The 19041-nt window shown below is 40.7% G+C and overlaps 1 protein-coding gene across 1 annotated transcript; it reads left to right on the forward strand.

The window, feature by feature from the left end:
* The first annotated feature begins 3933 nt into the window (after window positions 1-3933).
* BRD7 (bromodomain containing 7) lies at window positions 3934-18990 on the forward strand. Its single transcript, XM_068150555.1, has 17 exons — window positions 3934-4064; window positions 4498-4706; window positions 5426-5555; window positions 5946-6003; window positions 7597-7741; window positions 8568-8678; window positions 9290-9474; window positions 10309-10432; window positions 11046-11121; window positions 12025-12132; window positions 12722-12854; window positions 13720-13831; window positions 15172-15228; window positions 15996-16107; window positions 16224-16367; window positions 17378-17521; window positions 18447-18990. The coding sequence occupies exons 1-17, from the start codon at window positions 4016-4018 to the stop codon at window positions 18506-18508; spliced, it is 1959 nt and encodes a 652-aa protein (XP_068006656.1). The 5' UTR covers window positions 3934-4015; the 3' UTR covers window positions 18509-18990.
* The last annotated feature ends 51 nt before the right edge of the window (window positions 18991-19041 follow it).

The following is a 19041-nucleotide window of genomic DNA, read 5'->3' on the forward strand; positions in this document are numbered from 1 at the left end:
TCTTTAGTCTGGAGAAGACTGAGAAGGGATTTAATAAATGTTTATAAATATATAAGGGCTGGGTGTCAAGAAGGGCCAGCCTCTTCTCACATGCACTCTGAGGGGCAAAGGATGTAAACTACTGCACAGGAAGTTCCACCCCAACGTAATGAAGAACTTTTTACTGTAAGGGACATGGAACCCTGGAACAGGGTCCCCACAGAGGTTGTGGTGCCTCCTTCTCTGGAGACTTTCAAGACCTGCCTGGATGTGTTTGTTACTGTGCAACCCACACTAGATTATATGGTCCTGTTCTGGCAGGGTGGTTGGACTCGATCTCCAGAGGTCCCCCTGACTTTCTGTGATCCTGTGAACTTCTACACAAATGGAAAATGATGAGATGACATCCAAGAAAGTTATAGAATTGTAAATAGCAAGGAAGAAACTTCAGGTAAATTTGTATTTTCCAGCTTGAGTTCAAGACTGCAGAAAGGAAAGAAATTTGTATGCTCCAGTCATCCAATATATTGTAGAAGGTCTTGCTGCAGACTGTACAACAGACATAGTTACAACTTCTCCTCTCTGTGGTTTAAGTTGGAGGGACAAGGAGGGACAAGGAGGGAAAAGATTTGTTAAGAAAAAGGAAGAAAAATGAAGAAAAAGTAGGGAAAGTATGGTATGATAAGATTATATGCTCCACTCTTCATGTGATGCAAAATTTTACACCTCAAAGTGAGGTTTATACTACAGTTACTTCAAATTCAAACAGCAGCAAGAATGCTCTAGAAGATCCTACACTATATACACAGTATATTCTTGCTGTGTAGGGATTAAATCTTGGGACTGTCATATACGGGGAAAAAAAACCAAAACCAAACATCCCAGCAGATCCATTTTTTTAAGCTTCTACAAGCTAACTGCTGTGATAAGCAAGAAAAGGCATTCCAGGGCTACACCTGGCCTACATTCCTGTTTTAATCTCATCACCAAACACAGATAGCTGGGCTGTACTTACCTGTAGTGCAGCCCAGCTATCATTTATTTTAATGAAAGTTTAAAACTACAGGTAAGTACAGCGAGTATTTCAGTAGATGGGAATTTGGCAAAACATTAAACAGTGTGAGACTTGCAACAAATCTGAAAGAAATATTCCTCCTTCTGAAGACTTGTAGCTGTCTGCACCGACATCTATTCTGCCATGGTACCAGGCATAAACTGTACCAGCAAAGCTTCAGCAATCTTGAGTCAACTCTGAAAACCACCAGCTTTCACTTTTTACTGGGCAAATGTATAATTTGTAAATAATGTGATGTGTTGTTGAAAAATAACATCTTGGACATATGAAAAGCCATCGCTAGAAAAGAGAAAGCCACAGTAAGGTTTGCTTTTTTGGTGTTTTGTTTGTGGATTTTGGTTTTGTTGGTTTTTTTACAGTGATACAACAAATTACTTTTCAAACATACAAAAGAAAATTGTTCCAAGTCAAATCCAGCCTTTGCATTGATTTGTAAAACATTCAGAACTTCTGCCTTTCCTCTTTGTCCAACTGAATTCCCCTGAAATTTGAAGTACTGCCCCTGATCAAGGCTAAGAAGATGTAATGTATTGGAAGAGGAGGAAGAGACTCTTAGTGCTCTGGTGCTGCAAGAGGTAGTAGCAGAGCCAGCTAAGTGAAAGGGAATACGGGCTTGTTTCTCAGAGAAAGGACAAGACCGAACAGCAATGCTGAGAAGTGCAGCATCTTCTCTTTATAAGCTGGTCCAAGCTGAACAGTGCTTTGAAAGGCTGCATATGTGGTTTTGAAGGGAAAGAAATACTCATCTTTTAATTGGGAGGAAGAGCTGGAGGCAAGGATGCCACACACTCATTGTGTATTCCAGCTACATGTTTGGGCACTCACATTTAAGAAAAAGTATCTTTCTCTACTCCAGGGGATGTTATTGAATGGGACACCTAGAAAGGACAGCTCTCAACATTACTAACATCTCACACTACTCCTTTAGGTATAATTCTCTCCAATTTCATTAAATTTGGGACAAGATCAGTCAGGAAATTTCAGAATAACAATTGAACAAATGGTCTTGCCATACAACATTTAAAAAAAAAAACAAACAAACAAAAAACCCAAACAAAATCAAAACACAAAGTCTGCCAGTTCCTTTGTGGGAACAGAGGATATAGCAACTTTTTTTTCATTCTATAAAACATGTCCTTTAAATACTTACTACCCTTGTATTTTCTGCATGTGGTCATATCCCAAGCAAAAGCCCTCTAACTCTCACTAAAGTATGCTTAAGAACATTCACTGCATGTGTAATAAGAGTATTAAAGGATCCAGATGTGAATTAGAAAAACAACTGTGTCTGTTATAGCTGAATTTCAAACTACTGGACTAAGATCAAGCAGGAAAATTGTGGTTTATTCCAGAGCACCACCCACACAATTCTCTGAGTAGGATACCAAATGACAGCAAATCCAACCAGCAAAATGCAGAACAAAGCTGTCACATCTAATTAAATTCCCAATGACTGAATGGACAACAGACAAGAGATTTTCTCTAACTTATCAAGCATTCAAAATAAACCTTGTGTAGGTGTACTGGCACACATATCATGAACCCCTAATTAACAACTATTCTTTGGCTATAAAATATCACATATGATTCAACAAACTCAAGGAATACTTGCATGACTAGTGGGTGGAAATACAATTAAAGCACCTCTTTTGAAATAGACACCGTTTATACTTGCACTCCAAACTTTAGAGAAATTTCAAGACACACTACAGAATAGGTGTTAGCAGAAAACAGGACCTACACAGTCTTGTTGAGAAGGCAATTACTGAAGTTTAAGTGATACCAGCAAACACACTATTAACTTTGAAAGACTGTATCAGTGTTATATGCAATTTTGAAAACCATTGGCTTGTTTTGGGAAGCACTGCCAGGCAAGGCAAAAGTGTTACCTTCCACCACTTCTAGGAGGTCATAATTTCTGTTTAGGTTATTTTTAACCTGTAATGGACAATACATATATATTTTCCTTAAATTTATAACCCGACTACACGGAATTTGCTTTCAAAACTGGCAAGCAAGCCTCAGTACTCTGCCCCTGTCCCTACCTGCCTAGGACAGGCACAGCCATCACTGCTGTGCTGTTTGGGCACAAGGAAGACTGGTCCCTTTGATGGCTACAGAGCCCAGCGCACCTCTGCCATTTCGCAGCGCTTCCTTACGCGTATACAGCCTCTGCTCTTCTCGCTGGTACAAATTGGGGCACAGGTTCTTCAATTTAGGGTCTAGTAGGCTGCTCTTAGCAGCCCTTATCCCGGACTGAGTGTCTACCGCAAGCTGGAACTCTGCCTTGCATGCTCGAGCAGATCTATGTGGCCAGGTCACAGCCCCATACCATGGCCAGGAAGCAGACAAGCCTGGCAGCCCCTTGCGTCCTGACGGGCGCAACGCAAATCAAACTTCCAGAAAAGCAGGCTCCCCCAGCACCCCCTTTGGGCAGTATCACTTACCGCCATGGCAGAGGAGAGTCTGCAAGCTAAACAGGCGGCTATTTCGGCTAAATTCTGCCAAAGCTGCTGAACACTGCTCTGCCCCAGTCCCACGAGGGTGGGGGAGGACAGGGCTGCAGGCAGAACCCCTCTCCACCATGGGAGCCGGGAACATGAGGGAGCTGTCTGGGAGCTGCGTGAGGGAAGAGGGGCACGAGAGGCTGTGCAGGGAGAAGGCGGGAACGGTTGAGGGGCCTCTTGGACACGCAACAGCCCTCGAAGAACCTGCTTGAGCTACCAGCACACAGCCCGCCCGAGCGAGGCTGCGCGCGGCTCACGAGCGCGCCGCTCACCACAGCCCGCAAACCAGCTGCCACACCAGCTGCCACCAGCCCGGGACTGCGCCTGCGCCGACTGCAGCGCGGCTCGGCGTACCTCCAGAGCGCCAGGGGGCGCTGTGCGGCCGCGTTCCTGCTTCTGCCGGCGGGGCTAGTCGCCTCCACAACAGCGCGGCCTGTCCGGGCCGGCTGCCGCCATGGGGAAGAAACACAAGAAGCACAAGTCGGACAAGCACCCTTACGACGGTAGGTGGGCGGACAGAGGGCCGCCGGGTAGGAAGGCTCCAGAGTGGGCCCTCGGCCCTTGCTGTCTCTCGCGCCGCCGCGGGGGCAGCGCGGCCCGGCTGGGCCCACCCGGCGGGGCAGTTTGAAAACTTGGGGGTGAGGCTGAGGCCGTGGGGAGGGGGACAGGGGCGGGGAGCTCGCCTGTCCTGCTGCCGGTGAGCCAGGGGCGACCCGGCGAGCCGCGATCTGCCCGCGTATTGACGGCGTGGCTCGGCTCGGTGGGTCTGTGTTTGCTTTGCGGAGAAGCAGCTGTAGGGGCTGGGAGGAAAATGAGATTCAGTGCAGTGACAGCCTTTGGAGGGACTCTGGGGCAGCGGAGAGCTTGTGCCGTTTTACTAGAACTGAGTACGAGAGCTTTTTGTGCGGTGCTCACAATTCATTTCTCTGTTTTAAGAATATGTAGAAAAGCCTCTGAAACTGGTGCTGAAAGTTGGAGGAAGTGAAGTTGCTGAGCTCTCTACTGGAAATGCAGCGCTTGATTCCAGCCTGTATGACGACAAATCTGAACATGAAAAACACAAGGACCGAAAAAGGAAAAAGAGAAAGAAAGGAGAAAAACAAGTTTCTGGGGAAGAAAAGGAGAAAAGAAAGAGAAAAATCAAGGTATGTGTTAATACTAGTACATTTGGGGGGGGGAGATACATATATAAAGAGCTTCAGCTTTCTTCAGTCTTCACTTCAAAAGGTAAACAGATACAACTCTAACTTGTATCCTGAAACTGGAATACAGTCAAACTCAGTATATTAGTTTTGCTAATTGTTTTTCTCCAGGAACCTTTTTTTAGAAAGGTTACTGGAGTGACGTTCTCTAAAATGTCTCATCTTTCCAAAAATACTGGTGAGTATATGAATACAAAAAATTAAAAAGGGGGAAATTCTGTGTCTAAAGAAATCCATTTATATACACAGAATGAAGACTTTACAAGTTCTGAGTTAAAAAGAAGCAAAATGTATTTTCCTCAGGGGGTTCTTAATGTAATAAGTAATTAGAACACATTTATTTGCAGCAGTTTCTTACTTTTAAGGTTTAGGAAAAAAAAGAAGTCTTAAGGGCTTTTGCTGGAGCCAATTCTCTGTGCAGAGAATAATTCAGAGTCTTTCTTTTCATGCTATAAATGACTGTCACATTTCAAAAAATAATTGCAAGATACAGTGCTGAATGACTTTGTTGTCCAGCAGATGGAGACAGTACATAAAGAATGCAAGGTTTTAAAGACTTAATGTTTAAATCATGTGAGGTGGTTTTGAAAACTCCAGAAAGCATTTCATACAGTAATAATGTGGGGTTTGCAAGGTTTCTGTAACAATCTTTCCCTTTCTAGGAGGACAGAAGAAAACGAGATCGAGACCATGCTGACAGTGAGGGAGAGCAGGAAATGAAATGTCAGACCCCCATCAGATTGGAGCTGCCGCCAGAGAAACCATTGACAAGTACTTTAGCAAAACAGGAAGGTACCAAAAAAAGTATCTCTTGCTAACTGCAGTTTTGATTGACTCACATTTTATTGTTTCCTGTTTCTATAGCAAATGACTTGACAATTTTTGCCATCTCAGTGTTTTTACCCCTCATACAAAAATTTTGCAGTATGCCGCTGTATAATTCTTTTGCGGAATGGTGTCTGGTGTCTGTGTCACAGCGAGCAGAACATCAAGTTAAGGCCAAGAAGAAACGTAGATCCTGTATATTTGTTGTGGTTTCTGCCATTGTATTCTTTTCATTTATGATGAATTCCCAAGTTGCATCAGTTTCACTGAGTTGTTTTCTAGTATTTTGGAAGTGTAGTACCTCTTACAGTCAATTCTATCTCACACCCTTTCTCCCCCTACTTGTTTTTGATCTAGAGGTGGAGCAGACACCACTTCAGGAAGCTCTGAATCAACTCATGAGACAGCTGCAGAGGTAAATATCTGTGCTACAGGCTTTCAGAGCTGTGATATGAAAATATCATATGTTAAGGGAAAAGGCATATAAAAAGCTGTATGAAAATATTATTGCTAAATAATTGGCTGACAGGAATGTTTTAGGAATTTAAGTACTGGTTAAAGATTGCATACTGTTAACTACTCAGTTTAGACTTCATCCAGACACTTCCAGTTTCAACTTTAAAAGTACATCCAATAAAAACATTTTAAATAGGACAACTTTCCAACAATGTGATGCTTTCTTTGTTAGAACCTTAATTCAGAGAGACACAAGAGTTTAGAATGAATTCAACAAAACTTCTTTTACCTTGGGTTCTCCTCTTTTTAGCAATATTTACTATAAAAAGGAGGTATGCACTTGAAAACTTAGACCATGTTCTTTTGCTATCATGTTTACCAAATGTCTTGTTAAAACAGTTGGATTTGGAGAATTTGCTGGTCTTTTAAGTAGTCTGTCATTTAAAGTATTCTTTCTTGACCTTAAAAATACCTGTAGCTCTTGTTCAAGAGTGGTTGAAAGATCCTTTCCTTTACCTGTCTCACCATGTTAAACTTGAAACTATTCCTGGGCTTTCTCTTAATTATAGATATCTAAGGCCTTAGTGTCCATTTCAAGAAACTAACAACCACCTATCAAAAAGTGTGTGTGATTTAGCTGCCTTCCCATGCATACAGAAAGAATCAGCCACTTTTAGTTTTGAATCCTGGCTCTCAGTTGGAAGCTATTGTACAAATTTTCCTCCAGGTGCTGTAGAGTGTCTGTGCTATGTGTTTCTGCAGGACATATAGCACAGTGCTTTTTACTGATCTGTAGCAGCTTGGCAAGTAGGAGTAGAAATTCTGAAGTTATGAGTGAGCCTCAGGAAAAAGGCCTGAAATGACAAATGACATCAGTGGTATAGGAGGCCAGTCCCGTGCAACAGAGATTAGGGAGAAGCTAAAACACCATCATTCTGGAGGAGAGACTTACCAGCCTATCAGCTGATCCTAAGGGAAAAAACACCAACCAGCTTTAAGGCTATTAGAAGCACTGAGGAACATCAGCACACGTCAGAGATCACCAAAAGTCTTAGAAAATTTTTATGTAATGTTGATGTTTTTTCATGTTACCTAAAAATTATCATAGTCAGCAATATGCACCTTTCCTTCTAGCAACAAGCTTTCCCTTGTGTTGATTTCAGAGTAAGCCACGAATGACAAGTATACATCCTTACGGCATTTGTTTCCTTTCCTTATCAGTAACATAATACCACTTTCCCAAAAAGCAAAACCCTAAGAAAGGTGGCTTCTTGTGATGTTTGTATGGGGTCTTTTTCAGTCTTCCTGGGAGCACAGGCAGTTACCAAAATGAGAACTTCTGAAATAGGTTTGTAGCACTTTTTTGGTAGACAGCTTTGCAGATGGGATCTTTTCAACCTTCGAAAGGGAGAGATTACGCTGACACAAGCTGTTTCTAGCTCTATGTTTTTGATTCCTTTTCAGCTTATTTTTTTCCTATTTAATTCCAAGCTCAGTATGGTCTTTGTCAAAAGTTGAAACATAAAAACCCTGCCTTTTCATTTCTTAACAGAAAGGATCCAAGTTCTTTCTTTTCATTTCCTGTGACTGACTTTATTGCCCCTGGCTATTCCATGATCATTAAAAACCCAATGGATTTTAGTACCATGAAAGAGAAGATCAAGAACAATGGGTACCAGTCCATAGAAGAATTAAAGGTAATGTTGGGCATTTTATTTGACTACAGATGTGTATTATGCTCAATTGACTTTTACTCTAGTATTTTATGAGAATATGAAGATTCCAAAAGAACCAGCACTTCTGCCTGAAGAAATGTTTTTTCTTGAGCAGTTGTGAGCAAATAAGTTTTGAAAGTGGAAAAACTTCTGTTTTGTAAATATAGTTCTCAAAAGACGTGGATGGTTTCAGGTTTACGCAGGATTAAATAGAAACTGTCAGTTTGACCTACAGCGTCGTCAATTTAGATCTTAAGAATTAAGGTGTTAGTATTTCTGTCAGACTGCTCCCTTTGACCCTGCCCTCTTTTTTTGAAAGTAGTGTCTCTCAAAACACAAGGGCTGTGCCCATTACTACTTTGTCATTTGCCTTCTGTCACCTCTGTGCTAGCCAGGCTTACCTAGTCACAGACATCCACAGCTACTGAAACAAGATGAGCTCAGTCCTCATGGCAGTAACTGCTTGATTAAGCAGTGCTGTAGCTTTCAAAAGCTGTAGGAGCTTCTTTTGTTGTGTTTTCTTCAGAAATATTCTCTAGTTCGTTCCTGGGCTAGATGAGGACCTGAGAAATGTAATTTCTGTGTAATTAATAGTTGAACTTGAGCAGATGACAGTTAATAGTATTGGTTATATTTTCTCACATTCTTCTTTAAACTTTTAATTAGATTCCTAAAATTCATTAATTAAAACATGAATGTGAAGTTCTTTTTCCCCTGAAGCTTGAGACACTGCATTTGCAACAAGGATTCTAATACAATATGCTTTCAAATTGTAGCTTTCATTCCAAAATTGTTAATGTCTGTACAGGATAACTTCAAACTGATGTGTACCAACGCAATGATTTACAACAAACCAGACACCATTTACTACAAAGCTGCAAAAAAACTGCTGCACTCAGGGATGAAGATACTTAGCCAGGTAACAGAAAGGAGAAAACAAAATAGTTTTTAAGAAGTTTCTTCCTTTCTGATCCCTCTTTTATTCCACTGTTCTTCTAAGAATCTCCTGAAAATTAATAAAAGCTTCCTAATGCTTGTCACGTGCTTGCATATTAGAATTTCAATAGTACGTTGTTACGTGTCATATTTTGTTTTCTAGACTGCCTTTATGCAACTACCTTAAGGGAGGCTGTAGACAGGCAGAGGTTGGTCTCTTCTCCCAGGCAACCAGCACCAGAACAAGAGGACACAGTCTCAGGCTGCACCAGGGGAGGTTTAGGCTGGAGGTTAGGAGGAAGTTCTACACAGAGAGAGTGATTGCCCATTGGAATGGGCTGCCTGAGGAGGTGGTGGAGTTACCATCACTGGAGGTGTTCAGGGGGAGGCTTGATAGGGTGCTTGGTTGCATGGTTTAGTTGCTTAGGTGGTGTTGGATGATAGGTTGGATATGATGATCTTGAAGGTCTCTTCCAACCTGGTCTGTTCTATTCTATTCTAATAAAGAAGGAACTGAAATAAAATCATCCTCTTTGGGTACCTTAGGAAAGGTCTCATTGAAGTAGCAAATAAAAGGATTTTGGTGTTTTTCAGGAGAGAATCCAGAGCCTGAAACAAAGTATAGAATTCATGGCTGACCTGCAGAAGGCAAGGAAGCAGAAGGACAAGACGGAACTGCAGCAAACTGGGGAAGATGAAAACGGTCTTGGGAAAGACAAAGGAGAACCTATGGACAGTGATACCAAAGCGTTCAAAACACCTAGCAAAGAACACAAAAAGTGAAGTATTATCTCAATAACAATTGTAAAATACAGCCTGTAAATGCTACTGAAACATGATAACTTAGGGACCAGTGGATGTGGATTTCTCCCTGGTACTGCATGCACACTAAGGCTTCTTCATCTCAAGGGAGCCACATTTATATAAAGCATCTTCATATACCAAAAATAAATAAGTTCAGAACTTTATGATACCATTGGGGTTTCTTTATGCAGGTAACCCTCTACTGCTCATCAACTCCATTCCTTCAATTATTTTTTATTTTAGTGTCAGTTTTACCTAAGTAGTGTTTGGGAGAAAGCTTGCAAATTATTCTATAGCCGTTTGCAAATACCTTTATTTTCCCTGTGTAGTTGTTTTGCTGTATCTGAAACATAAATGCAAGGCTACAGACTGTATACTGCCTGAAGCATCTTTTAACATCTAGAGATGCCCCTTTCAGTGTTCTGAGACACTAGTAACTTGACTTTAAAATACAGTTACTAAAATTCAGAGTATGTAGTATTTTATCCAAAATACCATTGGTGCTTTTACAGGAGTAATGACAAAATCTAGCAACATGGTAAACTAGGGTATCAGTATGGCTGAAGTAAGCTAAACACAGAGACCTTTACAGTTCCTAGCAAAAGCATTTGCTGATTTAAATCTTTTGTCACATTATATTAAATGGTGTTTTCTTTTTGTTAGTTTAGAAACAGTTTGCATAGTTAGCAAAAAAAATTTCTTCACTGTATCCCCCTATCTTGTAGATCCAGTTAGTGTCTGTTAAATTATCTGTTAGAGCCAGTAACTAAGTTGTGTGAGTTTAGTTTGTTTGTTTGGTTTTTTCACAGGAGGGACAAAGAGCTACTTGAAGACAGATTACGGAACAACAGCTTCGAAAGGGAGCAAGAGCAGATTGATCGCATTGTTAGAGAGTCTGGAGGGAAGCTAACAAGGCGGCTTGCAAACAGCCAGGTAACTCTTTGTGTGTTGGGTAACTCCTTTTACCTTTTCATAAACTAAGCTTTGCTAGCATCTTATGGCAGTTGAAACTCAAGGTGTGCTTTTAGTACAGTTAACGCCATTTTACAGACGCCTGGTTGTCTGTGAAACATCCTGCTGTTAAAAACAGCTTTTGTCAGCAGAGCAAGTCCAGCTTCCATTCTTAGAAATTTCAGATAAAGCAGTTGGAAAAAATGAACAGTAGCAACCTCAAAAGTGTTTCAAATCCAACCTGCAAACATCCTGTAGCTCTGAAACAACTGTGTGTCTTATCAAAAGCTGCTAATGTTAAAGAGGAGGGAATGCAGCCTGGTAATACTGGGCACATTTACTTGTCTATATGAGTTACATATTTTCTCTCAGCCTCTGCAGAAATATGAATATGTGTCATACTTTATTAATTCCTTATGTCTCTACCAGTAATAAAGTTATCTAGTGAAAATAAAAAAGCAGTAGTGACTTCTGAGCTGGCTGATCTTTCCTAATCCCTTTCTTACTCCTACAGATAGGACAGTTACATTAGACGTTGTTATTAGTTTAAGGACTAGGAATTTCAACTAATGTTTTTGGTCTAACCTTATTTCAGTGTGAATTTGAAAGAAGAAAACCAGATGGTACAACAACTCTAGGCCTTCTCAATCCAGTTGACCTTACTGCAGGAGGTAAGTTGGTATGGCTCACATAACAAGCCGCTTTCACTTACCTGGTCTGCTGCTTTTTTTGCTGGGGCAGATCAGCAAATGCTGGCTAAGAAGAGAGTGCTGCTTTATAGTCTGGTAGAGATCTGTATTTAAAAAGCTGCACCTGAGGAAGCATGTGGATGGGCACCAGTTGTGGCTGTTGTTACCAGCAGCTGGAGGAAGCCCTCAGTGGCTGTTGCCTCTCATTCTGACAGTTGTTTGTGGGAGCTATAAGAGAGAGATTTTGACTTTGGTGAAGAAACTACCTTCCAGTATGCTTGGACACATTTAATTCCTGGATTCCCCTTAAGTCTAGTCCATATACAGAGTGCAGTGTCTGCTGACCTAAAAGGTCACAGACTGTGTAAAATTGGCCACTGGGGACTGTTCGAGTCCTGAATCGTTTTGCCACGTTAGTACCTTTTGTGTAGTGCCAGTATCTAGAAAAGTGTGGGCACATTACTCTGCCAGCTTATTGCAGAGCTGACCTGCCTTGGTCTGGAACAGACAGTAACTAGTCTGAAAACTTGCCTTCTCCCTTCCCCCTGTTTGTGCAGTAGAAAATGTCAACATGAATAAATAGTCTTTCATATTAAGAATCAGATCCTCTTTTAATGATGCAGCCTCTTTTAGGGGAGGACAGGAAGGAGGCAGACTGACATTGAAAACGTGTGGGTTAAATCTACACTTAATTCTGTCTGGATTGATGTGTAGGACTACACACAGGCTTCAGTATGAAGCATTTGGAGGAAAACACAACTTTGAGAATTGTCTTCTGTTTTTTTCTGAAGTTTCTGGTTATAAGTATTAAATGGGTTTGGACATCTTCCTCTGTCACTTAACTGTGCTTTCATTGTTTCTGTATTTTGCTATATCCTATTGTAGAACCAGGCTACTGCCCTGTAAAACTGGGTATGACAGCAGGGAGACTACAGTCAGGAGTTAATACGTTACAGGGTTTCAAAGAAGATAAAAGAAACAAGGTTACTCCAGGTAAGTGCTGATTTAAAAAGCAAAACAAAAACAAGTCCTCCCTATAAACCAAACACACCTTGATCTCATTACTAGGCAGGTATGTGTCACACAACTAAAGAGCACATCCTGAAGTCTAGATTCATTTACACATAGAAGAGGACAGGTGTACTTAAGAAAACGTCCATCTAGGTTGAGAGGAGCATAGAGATAGAGAAGGGCATTTGTTGCCTTTTGAAAGAGCCTTGTGGGGAGCCTGAAAGCCTATTACTGGCACCAATCATGAATTTTCACAGTGTACTACAGAATTTCATACTGTTTTCAATTTTCATAGTGTGTCTTGCTAATCAAGCATTTGGAAATGCTGTGGAAAGACACACATGGTGTGTGTCTTTCAGTCTTGCTAATAAAGCATTTGGAAATAATGCATTTGTTTGATGTAGATGTTGCTGAAGATGTTGCAGCGTGGACAGGTGGTGTTCTGTGAAAGTTTGTTTTCACTGTAAGAAAAACATTCCTGAAAGTTTCTTTTTTGGAGATTGTTTTACAAGCCCTTTTCATTGTCACACACGTACCAGAGGCAGTAATTGGTGCTGTTGTTATTCATTAGTGACGTATTTGAATTATGGACCATATAGCTCCTACGCTCCAACGTATGACTCCACGTTTGCCAACATAAGCAAAGAAGATTCTGACTTAATCTATTCGACGTACGGGGAGGACTCTAATCAAGGATCTTTCAGGTAATGAAACAAGTAGGGTGCGTGTGAGGGCGTTCAGGTACAAAAGCAGTCATGTGCTAGTCTCTGCAGTGTGGGCAAAGAATTGGTGTCACTTAACAACGCTTTTCTGTAGCATGGTGCCACTACTGGGGTTTAAGAAACCAGTATTTCAATAGAAGATTTTGCCTGTAAAGTGGAATTAGCCAACACTGAATGATTTTGATGCTGCCTATATACAGGAACACAAAGTCTAAAATAGGTTTATGGCTAACTCCAAAGGCTTTGTGTTCAAAGCCAGAAAAATGTTGAATGATGCAAATGGTTATACAAACTGGATTTTTTAATGTTAATGAATGAACTTACTGCCTCAAGTGAGATATGTCTGTGTTCATATCGAATACTGACCAAACCACTGTGGGCATAGTGGGAGAGTTGAGCCCAGAGCAATTCCCAATTTCATTTGTGAATAGTGTATACTGCTCGAGCTTCATATTATTTATTATAGTTAAAATAATTAATTCTCATTGGTTTTATTACTCTTGGTTATAAAAACTTCAGAGTTAAAGTCCTTATGTTTTATGAGTATTGCAAAAATTGATATAATTTCATATGAAATGTGGTAATACTTAAGTGAAAGCATTCAGTGCCTGTGCCAGTTGAGTTGCCACAGCTGCTTGAGGCAGTATACTCTGCCTCACTGTTCAGTTTTTGTTAGGAATCAGAATGATTTCTCAGCTACAAAAGGCAGATAACTAAAGATCAAATCCTGTGCTACTTTTCTGGTTTTCTATGCTGTACATATTGATTTGATTTTTACATAGCTCTTTTTGTCCATTGAAAGTTTGGTATGAAAGTAGTTAACCTGAAGTATCTTTTGATCTTTTAGTATTCATGATTTTTTGATGAAATCCCAAGACTACCCTTTCTTAATGGCTGATAGTTTACTTGATGTTCTAACCAAAGGAGGACATTCTAGAGCTCTCAGAGAACTAGAAACGGTAAGACTGGGTCTGTGTACTGTCTGGCCTTTGGTTATAGCACACAAGTTGTAAAGGTAGAGAAAGATGATGCCAGTCCTATTGCTGGGCTCCCTTTTAACTGGTGAAATTTGAGTGTGAAGACTGAGCTTTGTCTCCAGCGGATGGATTTTCTGGAAAGGGATTATTCTGACTTTAATTAGTGAAATGCAAAAATTAAGCAAACATTGTAGCTGTGTTACACACTCTGTTTACTCTCCCACTCCCAATAGCACTAGCTCCTGTTCCATTTAGTAAGAGAAGACTAATAACCAGTTGTTCAAAAATGAAGTGATGATGCTAAGGCTTTTTTGTTTGCATGGAAAGTTTATCATGTTCCCAGGAGCCAGTGTTTAGCTCAGGAGAATTAGTAACTATTTCTTCCCTTGTGCTTTTATACTCAACTGTTTGCTCTATTTGTAGAAATGCTAAACAGTTGCTCTCCAAATAGGGTAGAATTAACCAGGTTGGAAAAGACCTTCAAGATCATGATGTCCAACCTATCACCCAACACCATCTCATCAACTAGCCCATGGCACTAAGTGCCTCATCCACTCTCCTCTTAAACACCTCCAGTGATGGTGACTCCACCACCTCCCTGGGCAGCCCATTCCAATGGCCAATCACTCTTTCTGTGACGAACTTCTTCCTAACATCCAGCCTAAACTTCCCCTGGCACAGATTCCAGTGCCTGCATCTGCCAAACATGACTGAAAACAAAGGGGCCAATTTGTTGATCTTAACTTAATTGACAATCAAAGAGTTAGCTGAGAAGCTGCCCAAGATGGTTTTGTTAACTAAAAGTCTTAGTTTGAGTTTCACATCACTGTCAATGATTGAAATAAACAGACCACAGCTTTTTACTAATGGCCAAATATTAGCTACAGTAATACTAGAAACACTTCATGTATCAGAGATCAACCTCTAGCCACAGTTCAGACCCTTGCTTGGCATTACTACTCTAGCTCTTTTTTAGTACCTGATAGTGAAGCTGATTTACAGGGCTCAAGCACAACTGGTGTGGCTATTAAGAAAATACAGCTGTGTATAGAAACAGAATACATTTCAGCCTCTAATGATCATCCTGCCTCCCCACCCTGTTAAATAATCTCTGTGGCATCACTGGGGAAAAACAGGTGGGTTTTGAAAGCAACAAAGTGTGTTGTAAAAATCTGTATTAGTAAACAGTATTTGAAAAAAGTCCTCTAAAAACCAGCTACTTTGTAACTTGGTTTGAGAAAGCTCATTACAACAATAAAAATACTGCTTTGAACTTAAAGATTCATTTTAATGACACCTTTAAAAATCCTCTCTCTATTCAGCCACTGGAGGAACCTGAAGGGCCACATGAAAGAAGTGATGCAAGAAAGGATGTGAAGGTAACATTTTTCTGTGTTCATTGAATTACTCCAACCAACTTAACTTCTCAGTTGCAAAACTGCCTACAACTGCAAGGCCTGTGCAGCCACACTAAGACTGACAAGCTGTAAACATATCCTCTGTGACTGGCGATGATGCTGTGTTGGTTTGTAGGCATTTGGAGAGAGGAATCTCCAGAAGTTATCATAAATGAGACTATGTCAGGAGAAGCAGAAAGAAATGCTTACCTATTTTTGTTTGTGACTATCAGACCATGTATTAGAACTATAGCTGCTAACCAGAAGATGATTTATTCCTACTGTAGCCTGACTTGGTTTAATGTGGACTTGTCATGTAAGTCATAGTACATGATCCATAGCATTCTTGTCCCCTTGCAGGCGTGCAGTGTATCCCTAAAACCATTCCAGCTAAGCTTTGTTGCATTAGAAAGAGCATAGTGGCAGTTCTAGGGAAAGGGGTGCTCTCCTGAGGCCTTTATGTGCAGCCACTTCCTGGGCTGGTTTGGAAATTGGGCTAAAGTTTTATCTAAACTCTGGTTTAGGTAAGCTCAAGGATTTTATTTCTTTCAATTGGGATGCTAGTCTTAAGATGACTACTTGCCCACACCGGGTTTGGCAGATGCCATTTTCTATTTGAGCATGAAATAAAATAGGAAACTAGTAGTGTCCTATACAGCTCTCCCTTTGTATCTCCACCTGTTATGTAGAACAGACTGTGTTCCAATTTCCCCCCCAAACAATCTAAATACCCTTCTGATTTGTTTTAGATTATGGAAATTGATATTGCTGCCAGGTTGGATGCTGCCAGTAACGACAGACTTACGGCACTCAAAGCAGTTACAAACTTCAGCATGCCTGTAGAAGAGTTTGATTCCAAGGGTGAGTTTTCTTGGTACTTGCACTTCTGTTACAATTTCTCAATCCCTTCCTACGTTTTGTATCATAATGTAAGTAAATCTCTTACCAGTCAGGCTTTCCTTTCCTTCATTAAACAGAGGCTGAAATCTTCCAGAGGAAACTTGATGAAACAACAAAGCTTCTTAGAGAACTCCAGGATGCTCAAAATGAACGACTCAGTACAAAACCGCCCCCTAACATGATTTGCCTTCTGAGTCCATCTTACAGAGAACTGCACTTGGGTAAATACACTTTCTCTGATCATTCTTGCACAATTAGTCAAGTCTCACTTACATCTGCTCCCAAAATGACAAAAGTTTAACATTGCAGAATGTGTGCCCTGTTAGGTCTAGATGAAAGTTTTGAGCAGTAATTACATTTCCTCTTTGTTAATATAATTTAATTAGTACTGACTGGGAGCTCTCTCTGGGCCAGAGATAGCCACACACCTCTACCTTCATGATTTTTATAGGGCCTTTGAACCAAGCTTGCTGAAGTATTACCAAGTCCTCACTATCAGGCTAGCTTTATACCAGGTTTGATCAAGTTACATGTCTCTTTTTATACCACCCATGCATTCTTCAATTAGCAATGAGCAATGCTTCTTGTGTCCCCAGGCAGTTCCACAGCCTGTGTTAATGGCAATCTTCTAAGACAGGACTGTCTGCAGAGAGTCTGTTTTGCAAGTAAACCCAACTTGTGCAATATCACCTACGCATTATGTGGTCTAAAATAACCACTCTGATGCAACAGGATAAATTCCTCATTAATAGAGAATATTACCAAGTCTAAACCAGAGCAAATACTACCTTTCTTAAATTGCAGTTTCCTTCTTGAAGGAAGACCACAGTTGTAGCAACAAGAAGTTTCTCTGGTTTATATCCAAGACTAAATGCTGAGTCCCGAAAGCCAGACATTACTAACAGCTGCTGTGCGGGTGCCACCAGAGCTCTCCCAGCTGCTGCCTCAGGGTGACCCAGGCATCATGAGCTTACTCTTCACCTTTCAGTGTTTTTGATGGCAGCAGGCCTTTGTCAGCAGCTATTTTATTCCTCCTGTTCTTAACTTTCTCTTTTCAAGGTCCCACTGTGAGTGACTACGGAGGGTACAACAGAACTCTTCTGTTGCAGAAAAATTGGCATAGTTCAATTTGTACTTGAATAGTTAAACTGGTTACAGGGTGAAGGGCTTCATTCAGCAATTCTGTGTGGCATACAGCCTCTAAAGACAACCCCTTTGGATTTTTTTTCAGCGGAGAGAGTAACTAGTAACCTGAAAGAGCTTGCACAACAAGTGACACCAGGTGACATTGTTAGTACCTACGGAATCCGGAAAGCAATGGGAATTTCAGTCCCTTCACCTGATACAGAAGACAGTTGGGTAGATTTGACAGAAGGTGAGTAGACAGAAATACCTTGTAGCATTTGTTCAACTAACAGAAAACTCCATCTGTAAGTCATTAGACTGGCTTGTGGTAGAACTTGCAGGAACTTCCAACTTCTAGTTTTTCGCCCCCATTTGAAATTCTGTTTCTAATGGAAAGTTGTTGTGCTTGGTCTCAATCCAAAGTTAATCTTTTGGATGCATGGAACTTTGGTTCAACTACATAAGGTAGTTATTTTACTGTTCTTACAGCACTGCCAAATTTTAAGGCTTGGCAAGCCATTCAGTTTTAGTTTTTCCATTTAGTGCAAAGTTACAGGAGAAGAGTTAAAATTCCTCACTTGCTCAGACGAGGACATCATGCTTCCTTCTTCTCCAGGCTTGGGGCTGTGCACTCCTTTTGCTTCTTTTGGCCAGCAGTAGTGCTTTGTAAATTGACTCAACTCGTCCAGCAAAAAGTAACTACTGCTTTTGCTGGATTGAGGAGTCAGGTCAGTGGAAAAATTAAGTGCCAGAACCAGGTCTCCCCCTTGTGGCACACAAAAGGTAAAAGCATGCCCAGAGTGTGTTCGGTCCCTAGTTAAGGCAGGTGAGAATTTCCTTTCAAGAAACAATTCACAGAACAAACTGACTCCATCTGTGGTTTATAAAAGGTTCCAGTTAAGATGTTATTTAATGGAGAGAAGAGCATTATTTCAGGAATTTATCTTGTCAAGGAAACTGCTCAAGAAATTTCAATATTGAAATTTTGTACAAGACAGGCTGCAGAACAGAACCAACTGAAACAACCTTTTCTTGGACCGTTGGAGAACATAGGCCTGAGTTAGCTGTACATGCCCAAAGAGCAAATGGCTTTAGGAATGCTCTGTGGTGTATGCATTCCTTTCATTTAAAAGTTGTACATGCTGATTGACCTGGCATCTGTTGTAAACTTTCAGACTTTCAAGACCCCAGAAGGACCATCACTGTCCCTGATGAGTGCGGCCCAGTTACAGTCTGAAGCTTTGGTTCACTTTACAGCCATTTGTTTGATTCTGTTTGAGAACCAGATAAACTTCCTTCAGGTGCATTCACAAGCAGGTGGATGTTGTGTGTTAAACTGCTTTTGTTGACTGCATTTTGGAACTGATGACATTTGGAATGGAATGGTTTGTACTAGAGTTACTTCTGCTACAGAAATGCCCTAAATTATTATTTTTTGCTTTTTTTTTTTTTTAATATTAATTTCAATACACTTCTGCAGCATTTAAGTTTTCCTAGATTGTTAAGTGTCTGGAAAAGTCAAACTGTAAGTGAAAACGCTGCGTGCCTATATGTGGGGCAGGGACTCAACCAAATGTTTCTAAAAGCAATGTATAGATGCTGGATCGGAACCGAGCTGGTACACAAATCAGTAGTGTCTGAACATGCAAGTTTCCCTTTTTAAAATTCCTGTGCAAATCCTGTGATCATGAGGAAGAGAAATAAACTTTTTAAATAAAACTTATGCAGCCTGATGCATTAACAACAGAGTAGCTTGTGAGACAGTGGATG

The sequence above is a fragment of the Melanerpes formicivorus genome, unplaced genomic scaffold, assembly GCF_026170545.1.
Source record: "Melanerpes formicivorus ecotype bairdi unplaced genomic scaffold, bMelFor1.0.p_v2 SCAF_20, whole genome shotgun sequence".
Lineage (NCBI taxonomy): Eukaryota > Metazoa > Chordata > Aves > Piciformes > Picidae > Melanerpes > Melanerpes formicivorus.